Raw genomic sequence first — 13,694 nt, 5'->3', positions numbered from 1 at the left:
TGAATAATTCGGTGGGATTGATTTTAAATAGCGCGAACGAAACCAAGAAGTTTTTTTACTTAAAAGGTTGACAAAACCGAAAAAAAAAACATTGATCAGCAATCATTACATCGTTGTATGCAGCATGCCTCGTAATACAGATGATTCATGTGTATACATAAATTGTTATTGTTTTTGAATCGTCTTTTCAGAAGACGATAACTAAAATACATAAATTTCAATTTGATATGATTTTTCAGACTAGTTGGTCACACTATTCATACTAGATAATCAATAATAAATTGTAAATATCATAACTCCATTATTACAGCGACAAATAGAATTAGGTTTTCAATATGTATATTATGGGTTTTACCGCATTCACTGTGATAATTGTATCTCTCTTCTTGAATCAGTGTAAATTTAACTTGTGACGTTGGAAACTGCAACTCGTAACCAGCGCATGGCGTTCACGTGATAATTCTATCTGTTCGGCGGCTCAACTATAGTGAAAAAAGAAATCACATGAAAAATATTAAACAAATCCGAAGTGAAAATCGAAACGACAACATAAATGTATTTTAACAGTATGTTACTGTTTATTTTTGTTTCAATCATTTGATTCCTTTTATGTATTTTATTTCTTTTCGCCTGTTTGGCGAAACAATTCACAACATATTTCCAATGGCATCTTGAGGATTCCCAATATTTTATTGAAAATCGATTAACTCGATAATTCAAATGTTGGTGATTTGACATTATTTGTCTTTATTTTGATGTCGACTATGTATACAGATGTTAAAATACGTATCCCCTGGGTGCTCGTTATTCCATAGAATTATGTAGCATCTTCTATGTCGGTATGGCCTTAACGAAGGCGTTCCTTTGTTTACTTTGTAAGGTATGATTATATGGGGTGTGTTTTCGCTTGTGCAATGGATTAAGGTTGATGAATAAAACTTCTCGAGATTCGAAGATCCAATGGTAACATCAGTTACAGAGTTAAGTGTGAGGCAGTAAGCCTGTAAGGGCTGGGGACTCCCATCATGGGAGCCAGAAATGTTTCACTAAAATTAAAGAGGACGGCAGAAATGAAATATTCGACAAATTTTACAAACTAAGGCTAAAAGATGAGCTGGATTTATATCTACAAGGACTTCTAGAAAAACGTAGTGTTGGTAGGAGAAAAAAGACCACTGAAAATGAAATAATGAAAAAATCATGTACCTATTTCCATTTTGTTCTTGTTGATAACATGGGGGTATGTGTGTCAAAAAGCATTTCTTAACTTAAATGGTGTTTCTAAAAAGAGAGTAGAACGAATAAAAAATTTGTTATCAAACAACCAAACACCATGTGACAAAAGGGGCCACAATGTGAAGGTTCATGCAATTCCTGAAGAAAACAATATTTTAATAAGGCAACGTGTTAAATCTAGTAAATTACTCTGGTAAACCTGTCATATCTAGATGCACGATTTAACGTCAAGCTTATGCATCACCTTTTTAAAGAAAAACACCCAGATTCCTCTATAAAGTATGATTATTACCTGAAATATTTTAAGGAACACTAACTACCCGTTTGGCAGACCTCAGGTAGGTGTTGTCAATGTGAGGAACTTGGGAGTTAAGATAAAAGTCCTTCACTTGGTGATGCGGCCAAACGGACTGCTGCTGTTGAGCTAATTGTCCACTAACGTAGAGCCAAACAATTTTATACGTATCTCAAGGAGGAGGAAATTCATAGCAAAACTAATGAAAGTGTATTAGCCTTATCGTTTGACTATATGCAGAACGAAAACAATATAATGGAAAAATGGATGTCACTAGTAGTAAAACATAAGGAGTCATTAGTACCAGAATATCTATTTTAAGACAAAGCATGTTTCTTCAACTAGTGTACCTAATTAATGCGCATGCCCTGACAGAGGAAAAAGAAGATGAAATTAAAGGAGAGATTCATGATTGAATTAGATTTCGCATATTTCATGCCCAAACGATGATCTACACGTTGTTAATATAAGGACAGCTTCAGATGGCATCCAGCCACCAGACATTTAATCTGATATATGATCTTATTTAATTATATATTTTAACTACTAAAATCTACTTTCATATTTTTTAAATTCCTCCAAAAATTGGCATGGTCATATTTATTGTCAAGTTCAGTGAACTACTTGTTCGTAATTATCCCGAAAGTATAAACCGTTTTTAAAGGATGAAATTTCTTCAAACCCTATCTAAATTATTGCATTTCAAAAGGGTGATACATGCGCAATAAAGAGGCTTTAATTTATTACCAAATAATATAGACGCTTATAGAAGAGCAGTTCAAATGGGCGATTTGGTTACGGTTTATACTTCAAAACTCTCCTCCTGAGGGTGGCTGCATAAACTCAAAGCGTGGCGCTGTGGCGAAAATTTCATAATGAAATATGTAATTATGGGGAAGTGGGAAAGGAGTACGAACGGGTAACTGCATCTACGCCTAAACAAATTTCGATGCCATTGATTTGCAAACTGTCTTTTTTTTGTTGTTTCACAATAAAAATTTTATTTTGAATATATTAAATTGTTAAATTTTTAATTTTAAAACTTAAAAATGTATGATATTTACAATATTCAAAGTATTTATTTTTTTAATTGTATAACTTTTGAATTAAAAATAGGTTTGTTCCAACACAACGAAAAACCGTCACATAAGTTTTTATTATACTGTTTTTCTGCCCAGAAATTAACGAAACATTTTTAAAAAATTTCAATTAAAAAAAAGTATTCAATGAAAATTTTTACTAAATTATGAAATTTTCCATTTCGCTGAACTTCCAAACTTCCATTTCATCCATAATTTTTTAATAACAACAAAAAGCATTCCTGATTTATTTTTGAAATATTTAACAGTACCTTTTAATGAATAAATAGTATATGTGGAAGTTTTTACGCTGTATGGGTATTATTTAATCTGGTTTTAAAATAACAACTAGTAGTATCTAAATCATCATTTTCACAATGAATGAATATTGGTAAAATTATTACAATATAGTCTTAAACTGATTTATACTTTTCAATTAAAAATTTGAATCATAATAATTTTTCTAAAAAGATTAATTTATTAAAAGTTAAAATATTTTCTCTAAAAAATTTTATAAAACGCAAAAATTTAATCCTATTCTACGACCACGCAGCATCTACATATAAAAATATCTAAAGTTTCATTTATTGCCCCACTTTTTCATATTTTAGAAGCAATAATAGAGCTGACATGACCGCTCCTTAGAAGTAGGTGGTACCACGTGCGTTCCACCCGACTCACTTTTTGCCGACTTTCAAAAATAACAGTGAACAATTCTATAAGCGTCTATATTCTTTGTTATTGCGGTACGCTCATTCTGAACCACCACGTAAGAGGGTTTCGCTCATATCGAGAGAACGAGCAGATTGACAGAAGACGTCGTGGTGCGTACATCTTCAGTGTAACGCAGAAGAATTCTCCCTTAGCGTCATGATGCCAAGTGACGCGCGCCGACGTTGAATTTCTACCTGCCAATCATTACCAGATATGTAGATGATTTATCCCATTTCTATATTTTATTTCCGTATTTATTACTTCAATTAATTAACCAGCGAATTTTCAATTCGTCCTAATTTAATCACTGAACAAAAGCAGACAATTTAAACCGAGAACAACGATGTGTAGTGATAAGGCGGCTAGCTAGACAAGCTTTTACTGTGTCTTTGCTTTTGTTTGTACATTTAAGCATGTTTATTTCCCACCTTTCCAATTTCTTCACATCTGATATTTTGTTGTCCATGCTGCACTGTGGATCTGACTAAGGTCTTATCAATTCTTATCTACAATTTTCTTGATAAATATTTGGATTTCGTAGTTACCTTCAACTACATTTGCTAATTGGATATTCAGCTTTAATTATTAATATCCTTTCTCTTCTATAATCACCCACAGATCAGTAAAACCGTTCACTTTCTCGAATTTATATTCTTATTCTTCGTTAGAAGCGAAATTATTATTTAAGGTATTTTTGTTTCTGATACTGTTAAGATGTACGGTTTAGGATGAGAAAATTTGAAGAGAAACATTGAAATGTTAAAAATTTAATGAGTTCCAACGGTTTTCCCTTAAATGCAATATTTTCCCTCAAGGAAGAATAAAATAGCGGTTTGATAAAATAAAACCCGTTTTATTAAAATTTCTTGTATATTAAAAAATTGACCATAAATCATTAATATATAACATTGAGTTGTGATTTTATTGGCGACGTTTCAGACAAATATCATTTTTTCCCTTGTACTAATACTTTTTTTATATAATTATTGAATACATTTTAGTGAGGTCAATGTTACATGTCCCCAGTCAAAACTATTGCCTGCCACTCACCAACATAGTAAGGCACCTGAAAATTTTTATACATTATAATTTGAATACATTGGAAAAAATGCTACTTTTTAATATTTTACAATGATAGGTGGCACTGATATTTATTTAAGACCAACAAAACCCATACTCCTGAAACAAAAGAAAATATATTAGTTTATGTATACAAGACAAATTTATAGATTTATGATTACAGTAAAATTGATCAATTTTTGAATACACATATAATATACAGTTTAATTGTGTAATATACTTTTGATTTATAAATCGGTTTTAAAATCATGAATGAGTCAATTGGTCTTAATTTAATGAGTGAGTCAACTAAACTATGGATGTGTTTTACCGTACACGCTAATGTGTCATAATTAACATTTTAACATTATAATTTTGAAGCTATTTTATTGTAGCAATTTATTTTCATATTGTATTCGAAATTAACTCTAAATGCAGTTTTATTTCACATTTTGATTTCCAGAGCGGAAATCGTATTCAAAACACATTTTTTTTTTTAAATCAAGCAACTCATTTGGTACTTTAGTACTAGGAATTAGTAACTGTTTAAGTCTAAAAGTGTCGTCTATGTAGAGATCTGCAGAACGATCGAAAATCAAATCTCCCATCTACAATGGAAAATCTTTTTGGGGTCAATGATCTATGACAGTTCAATGCAATATAGGTTGCAGATGGCTGGATGAAGCTGACGTTGGTGCTTTCGGTGATGCCCTTGAAATTCTCCAGAAAGTACTTAAAGAGCAAATTAGCGTAACCACCTTGACGGAAAGTTCGAAGACAAATACACCATCGCTCTGTATAACAACTCAAAACCCACCAACAGAGCTTTGGTACTTCGTTCTCGTACGCCTACTTCAAGCTCCTTCAGGAAAGTATCCTGGGAACAATGGTCTCTATTCTTTCCTAATCAGAAAATAATCAAACCTATTTTTTATTTATCCATTAGTAAGCTATTTTCAATCTTATTTTTCTGTAAAAAAAATGTAACAACATTAGATAACATCAAAAACAATGTAAATTATTTGATGCCAGTATTGTTGTTTTTATATATTCCAGTATTTTGCAGAGATAAATATTAATTCATTTATCTCAAATTCTACTGGAATAAAAAGCTCTCCAGTATAAATAAGGATGGAATAAAAACTTATACCAGACAGGTTAAATGATAAGTGATAAATTTTGGATAATATTGAAAAAAATGTATTCAAATATGCTAACATCTGGTGACAGAAATCTGTTATGAGGAGACAAAAAATTATTTACTATTTTTATTGCAAATTAACCACATTTTCTAAACTTAGGATATTATTCGAAATTCCGAAGTGAATCTGAACGCCACATAAACGTATTTTAAACTAAAATTGTGGTTAATTCACAATAAAAATAGTATATAATATTAAAAATGTCACAATAATATAGCTTCAGAACAATATTGAAAAAAAAATTCATGTCTTCATTCATTGCATTTCTTTCACCAAAGAAATATCGACCGGTGACGCTGCCAGCTCAAAATCCACACCAAACACCGACTTTTTCGGAATGCAAATTCGACAATCCTGTTTTTTTGACGTACAGTAGAACCCCGATTATCCGTGCGCGCTTTATCCGGGCGGTGGATTCTCCGTGCCGCATATTAAATTGATCATCCGTGGCTAACGGCCAGAGGTTGGTGACGCCCATGAACGCTGAATAATGCACCGTGTAAACATTCATTTTGGGGAATCCCCAAGTTTTCTCGTATTTTCGTCAACTGCTGACCGGTTCCCGGTTCGTTAGTTGAACGTAAACAGGCGCACAAAATGCAGCGTACGGGTGCTAATGAAAAGCGTAAACGCAATGTTTTAACTATTGAGCAAAAAATGGAAATTTTGAAACAATTTGAAAATAAAATAAGTGTTGCTATGTTGGCTAAAACAAACATAATATTGGGAAACAAACAGTTCGTGACATTGTGAAGAAAAAATCCGAATTACAGAGCTTTGTAGCTAAAGCGGACAGTGCAAAAGCAATTTCTGACAGGAAATCTCTAAAAGGGTCTACGTTTCGAGAATTTGATGAAGCTATGACCAAGTGGTTCTTGCAGAAATGATCAATGGGGGTTCCTATATCAGGACCTATGTGTGCTAGGCAAGCTGAAAAGTTTCACGAGCAGTTGAAAATTAAAGGCACCTTCTCGGCATCTTCTGGTTGGCTTTACAGATTTAAAAAACGTCATGGAATACGAGAATTAGCTGTTCAAGGGGAGAAATTAAGTGCTGATGATGTAGCTATGGTAGAATTTTGCTATGATTTTGAAAATCTCATAATGGAGCACGACCTAAAACCTGAGCAAGTGTATAATGCAGACGAAACTGGACTTTATTGGAAAGCAATGCCGAGAAGAACCCTTGTTGCAGGCTCAGAAACTAGTGCACCAGGTTAGCTTTAATTCTTTTTATGTATAAAGTATTTTTCAAAATATTTTTTTTAGGTTTCAAATCAAGCAAAGACCGTATAACAGTTGTATGCTGTGCTAATGCCTCAGGAACCCATAAGCTTAGGTTAGCCGTCATTGAAAAATCCAAAAATCCGAGGGCTTTTAAAAATATAAAAACACTGCCCGTTGTTATTATAATCAAAAGGCAGCTTGGATGGATCGTGTAATTTTTAAACAGTGGTTTTTCCAAAAATTGGTGTTATCGAAGCCATGAAAAGGCTTTACAGGAAAGACCTTATGCTTCAACTGTTGGGAGAATGTGATATTGCAGGATTTTGGAAACGCCTAAATTTAAAAGAGGCCATTTATGCTGTAGCTCGGGCTTGGAGTGAAGTGAAAACGGATCATATTAAAAAATCATTTTATAAAATAATGACCTTAGAAGATATGGAAGATGAAGACGGTAATCACGTAAATGAAGGTGAGCTATCTGTCGAAAACATAGCATCTATAGTCTCACAAATCAAAGGTTTGGAAGAAACGAACAATAACGAAATACAGGAATGGATAGAATGTGATCGCCAAGAAACAGGGTATCAGATTATGAATGATGATTATCTTACAGAAAGTTCTGACACAAGTAGTGATGATGATGAGAATTGTGCTGACAATGATTGCGTCATTAAGACAAGTCATCGGGAACCAAGGGATGCAGTAAATGTACTTATTCAATATTTTGAAGAACAGCTTGGAGCTGATGACATTCATGTACTTCAGCTTAAAAACATAAAGGAAATTATAAAGTGTACAAGTTACGAAGCTCAAAAACAAACCAAAATTAGTGATTTTTTTTAAATATGTAATGTTTATTCATAGCATATACATTATGTAGAAATAATAATATGTATGTACTTTTATTTTTTGTTACATGTATGTTGTATGTATCACGTTTCCGCTCTTCGTTTGACACATGTATTTGTCTAAATAAATTATTAAAAAAATAAATTGAGGTCTTTGGATTATCCGGCGAAGGCTCGGTCCGAGCTGGCCCGGATAATCGAGGTTCTACTGTACTTATCTAAAAATTGGCTCCCAACGTAACACCCATTTTTCTAAAAGTATCTTTTCATTTGTTTTTTTACGCTATATCCACCCATAGTGATTTAACAAAACATACTAAATAAATGACATACAATTTTGACAGACGTAGCTTCAAAAATACGACCGCTCCAACTGTCGAAGTTCGAAAGTCTCTATTGGAAGACACTGAATTTGATAAATCGATTTGAAAATTTTACTACACTGGACCTACACGCCCAAACTTTTCAAGTAATAGCAAGTTTTCTGAGTAACAAATAAGTATATCAACATTCAGAAAACGTCATTCTAAAGTTTTTTACCTAGCTGGACTATTTAGTAATAATGTTTTAAATGCTTTACTTATTTACTCTCAAAGATAGGGTGAAGGTTGGTGGGGTGTTGTCGGCAGAGAGTGTTAAATATTCCCAGAGTTCAATACTGTGCCCTATTTTACGTTTGATTTATATAAATGATCTTCCAAACATGGAACATACTACACTCTTTGCAGATGACACTATAGTGGTCTTTGCAACTGATATTGAGTGTGTTGTTGGAGGGTTCTATGGTGGAACGACAGAGGACGGAGCAATGGTTTGCTGCAAATAGGTTGGTTCTGAACAACAATAAAACTAAACAATTGATTTTCACAATGAGAGATGTGGATAGATATGAATGATGGGAGTCAGAGAGATTGGAAAAATTCCTTTTATACAATTTAAGAATATCTACAACATAGTTTTTATTTTAATTCATGTTTTGAACATACATGACGTGTGTGAGATTTTATATTTTTAACATGAATAAATAGTATTCACTTAGATTTTTTACTTCTAAGTTTATCAATTCACTGCAGGAAATGTACAGTTTCTTGTCCCACAGCTCATAGATCCATTCAGTTAAAAGCTGATTTAGAATCAGAGAAGGAAGATCAAGGGTAACAAATGCCGTGGAAGATCGGTTTCTTGGACTGTAAGTGCTTTGAAAACGGACAGATACTGCTACAGCTTTGACGTGGAGACTGACAGATGTTCATGGTACCGTAGTTTCACCTGATACCATATATGCAGAAGATTAAGCGACCAAAATTTATCATCATATGTACCTGCTACAGGCCATTTATTGGATGGAGCTCATCGAAGACAATACTTGTAATTCTCTCGTGCTCATGCAGATTGGGATATGGAAGATTCGAGAAACTTTCTGTTTACAGATGAGCATCGTTTTAAGAGATATTCACCTAGTGGTGACCAAAGGGTGCAGAGAAGGCTTGGAGAATGCTATGCCCAACACTGCTTTTGTACAGTTTGGTGTTGGAGGTATTTCTTTGGAAGCACATACATATCTTGTTATGTTAAGTAGAGGGGGCTTTAATGCTGATGTTAGCTGATATTAAAGATTTGAAAATAGAAGAATTTTGATTTTTTAGGTTCTTACTTCTATCAAACTATTAAATGTAAACACATGTTTTGTTAATATTCTCAGGCTTATCATTCAATAAACTTTTTACTAATCGACCGTCGGGTTGTTTTATTCATCAGGTTATGGGCCCAGACACCTTATTTTAAGATTTAAAAAGTAGACTCTCGAGTTCCGATAAAAATTTAAGTTGTTGTCACGTTTAAGTCGTCAATGGTCCTCGTCTTTATTTTCGCTACGTTCGAGTCGTATCAGTTACAAAATAAACATTTAGTGCAGTGCAAACAATCGCCTCAGCTGTGAAAATTGATTTTGGAAATATCACCAAGTTTGATAATTTCAGCTATGGAAATTTAGTGTAATCATTTGTTTTAAAACAGAGAAACTTCAGTTGTGAATGAATCAGTTACAGAACCCGAAGACCAAACTAACTGTGATTGGAAAGAACGCGATGACAAGTATTCAAAGGCACAGGTAATTTTGTTATCTGCTATATTTCAAAATCAAATACAGCATTTGATAAACTATGAAAATGCTGCCGAAATGTGGTCAAGACTGATCACAATACATGAACAAAACACAGAAATCTCAGAGAGTTACTATGGCAAAAGTTTTATGAATATGAAATGCATGAGAATGCAAAGATTGCAGAGCATATATCAACAATAGAGCTATTAGTTAGACAGTTAAAAGATGTTAAAGAAAATTACTAATAGTGCTGTTTGTTACAAAGTAATTAATAGTTTACCTCCTAGATTTAATACCTTTCATACTGACTGTGACTCTGTAGCTAATAATCAGCAAACTTTTGGAAATTTAGCAGCAAGTGTGTTTAAAGAAAAAACTAGAATGAATATGACTTTAAAATATCCCATCTTGCTTTACAAGCAGAGGCTTTACAAAGTACAGTGGAAGCCACTGGTAAAAAGAAAACAAATCTACAGGACTTAAAGAAGAATGCTACTTGTAATTATTGTAAACAAAAGGAACATTGGGTTAGTACGAGAGTGTAGAATACATGATTCCAAAAATGAAGATAAAAATACTTAAACCAAAAATTAAAAACCATCCAAATTCGGATATTTTCAAAACTGTACTAATAAAATGACTGTACTCACCTATTCACTGTCACCTTCAGAATCACTCTCTTCCTCTGCATTCTGTAACCAATTGATGAATTCTTTCATTTGTTCGACAAACATCATTTTACCCTTTACATTGTAATCTTGTTTATACCATTTCAAAATGGTCTGTTCTGAGATCACGTCGGTCTTGTAAAACAACATTATGATTTTTTGAAAAGCCTTCATAAAGGTCATGTTTGAATAACAGTAGTCCTGGACTTTTAACAACAGATTGATTTCTGAACGAGCTGATTCTGTGAATGCGCCAAAGAGATTTGTGTAGTACTTGAGGTGTCTTACAGCTTGTTCTGTTACCAACTCCTGTAAAAAAAGTCTTTATATTAGATAAATTAAAAAAACAATTAACGGATGATACAGTGAAAAATTTAAACAAAATGAAAATCAAAAACATAATGCCCGATAAAAATGAAGCAAAGAAATTTAAGTTGCAATTATTAATGTCTATATGCCTAATGTGGCTGTACAACCAATACAATGACTATAGAACTAATCCTGTGCTGCAGCTTTAGGAGATTATTTTTCATCTCCCTTAATGCTGAAATCCCTAATAAAAGATAAGATGGACTTCCTCCGTCCTCCGCAAACTTTAGATAAAATAATGGAAACGCTATGTGTCATGAAAAACAACAAATTTGGTAATGATTATATTTTGGTTGAAATGTGGAAATTCGCCGATATTGACACGGTAAAGCATATTTACATTATTCTTAATATATGGTAATCAGAAACTTTACCCTTTGATTGGACAATAGCACTTATTCATCCACTGCGTAGAGATAAAAATAAACAATTATCATGGAATCTCTGCTTTCACTAACATACAAAATCTTATCTAGACTACTATTTAATAAAACAGAGCCCATTTTGGGCAAGTACCAAGCATTCTTTATAACATCAAGTTCCTGCGCGGAATACATTCAAAAAGTTGAAATCAAGATAATGTTACGATAGATAATGACGTGTCATATGACTCAAAACTGTAAACATGTTTTTCTAGTAAGTATTTTTTACACCCCTAGTAAATTCGCTGAAAGACCAGTCCTTGAGTCACCTTCTCGTCTATTCGATGGAATCCCGTTCTAATAGATGAAAGGTCATCGATTCATCGGCAGAACTTCGAGAATAACGGCATTTTATATTTAAAGAAGGAATTTTGTTGTAAACGGACAGTTAGTTTTTGAACATCGCGTCGCGTTTTAAAATGTAACGCACGTATTATAATAAATTATAATTATTAGTGTAAGATAAATTAGTAATAAAGACTTTAATAAACTTATAAGTGTTATAAGTGTAGAACCTTTAATAATAAATAAAAACAATAAATTAGAATTATAATAACATAACAATAAAAATATTTTGTTGTGACTTTTGTTGATTTCGAAAAAGCCTATGACTCAATCGATAGAGAAACAATAAAAAATACCCTTTACGAATTTGGCTAGATAAAAATATAAACTTAATCGATGCCACTTTAAAAAATACCATATCAAAGGTAAAATTCAGAGTTCAGATCCATTTGAAATCTGTACCAGACTATGTGACCTGATTTCTTCTCTACTGTTTTAATTTGTCTTTGGAAAGATTATTAAAGAGTGGATAACAACCATTACCATTTTTCCGATGACTTGGCTCTTTTCCTGGCTAATTTCCGCAGAAACTGGCCTGAAAATAGCATTTAATAAAACTGAGTTTATTACAAACATCAAGAATGTACCCACTTATATGAAAATACAACACAAGAAAAACTTTAAATACCTTGGAGAGTTTATTACACCTGATAGTTGTTCAGAGAATGATGCCATTGAAAGTAGATGTTCAACATTAGAAAGTGCATTCCATCTATGCAAAGACCTGTACAAAAGCGGAAGCTTATCTTTAAACTTACAACTCTATCTATAATACGGTGACCAGGCCGTCAGCCCTATATATATCAGAATGTTTGTATGAAAACTTGAAATAAAATATATTAAAATTTTGAAGAAAATATTGGGACCAATAAAAGAAAATGAATAATTTCCGCTGAAGACACAATCATTAGATATATATGAACACTTAGAAGACGTTGTTATCAGTGTAAAAAAAAACTAAGAATGATGTTTTCTGATCACCTAGAACCTATGAATCCTCAAAGACTTACCAATAGCATTCACTTGTCAATCGCAAGACCATATTCTTATTCAAAATGGGCAAGACAGGTATAAAAAAGGTTTGCAATAAGTTGAAATTCCTTTTGGTAACCTCCCAGATCGTTAAGGTCTCAGATATAAGATGAAATCTACTAAGGACCTTATCTCTCTCACTATCCCACGTCCTCGCCACGCTAGCAAGTGATCACAAGGAAAGAGAAACATTCGATTAACATGAAAATACACTGGCAGAGGAGGAAAACTCGGAAGAAAGATTAAAAAATCTTCGTAGTCCTAATAAGGTCTAAACGGCGGCAAAAAATGTACATACATACATATACTCTGACTTATATAACACAAAGTTACTAAATGTATATGATAGCAATAGAGTACATAATTACTTTTACGGAATTTCAAAATTAGAACATTGTTAACGTTCGCAAATTTTTTCTACACCTTATGTTGTTTTGACTATTTTTTTTCTTTTCTATACTCTTTCCTAATCAGAAAATGAGCAATCTATATTTTTTTATTTTCAATCTTATTTTCTGTCAAAAAAAAATGTAACAACATTAGATAACATCAAAAACAATGGAAATTATTTGATGCCAGTATTATTGTTTTTATATATTCCAGTAGTTTGCAGAGATAAATATTAATTCCTTTATCTCAAATGCTACTGGAATAAGAAACTTAACAGTTTAAATAGGGTGGGACTGAAAAATTAAGTGAAGCAAATAATATGACTGGTAAAGAATGAATACTCAAAGAGAATGTGTAGAGAAATAGATAACACGAATGACTATAATGTGTCAACAGGAGCTTAGAGAAAAAAATAAAATAGAAGAAATAAAGAAGAGTGTGGCACCTGGGTAGTGCCGTCAGAAGTGAATACTTGTTATAGCGTGTTATTACTTTATGTAGGTTAATGGAATTTTATGTCTGACTATTACTGAATTGTTAATATTTTTTATAAGAACACTACACATTTAAGTTTATATCATTTTAGGTAATTTTATATAATTTGATGCTTAATAATTCTTTGTAATCTTTTCAATTTTTTAATAATTTTTTATAATTTTATTCAATTTTTTATAATTGTTTTGACTTTTTAATAATTTTATTTAG

At 32.3% G+C, this 13,694-nt stretch overlaps 1 protein-coding gene across 2 annotated transcripts in view; it reads right to left on the bottom strand.

Annotated features, from left to right (window-relative positions):
• Window positions 1-4,175: 4,175 nt before the first annotated feature.
• The window catches only part of kra (basic leucine zipper and W2 domain-containing protein kra), a 63,135-nt gene continuing 53,616 nt past the window's right edge, over window positions 4,176-13,694 (bottom strand). For both annotated transcript variants that reach the window (XM_072523550.1, XM_072523551.1), the window contains exons 7-8: window positions 10,414-10,740; window positions 4,176-4,503 (exon numbers count right to left, since the gene is read on the bottom strand). In XM_072523550.1, the coding sequence (XP_072379651.1) occupies window positions 10,414-10,740 (327 nt within the window). In that variant the 3' untranslated portion in view covers window positions 4,176-4,503. The remainder of the gene's footprint in view (window positions 4,504-10,413; window positions 10,741-13,694) is intronic.

The sequence above is a fragment of the Diabrotica undecimpunctata genome, chromosome 2, assembly GCF_040954645.1.
Source record: "Diabrotica undecimpunctata isolate CICGRU chromosome 2, icDiaUnde3, whole genome shotgun sequence".
Classification (NCBI taxonomy): Eukaryota; Metazoa; Arthropoda; class Insecta; order Coleoptera; family Chrysomelidae; genus Diabrotica; species Diabrotica undecimpunctata.
Note: the sequence above shows the minus strand (reverse complement) of the source record. Positions and strands in the feature narration are given on the sequence as shown.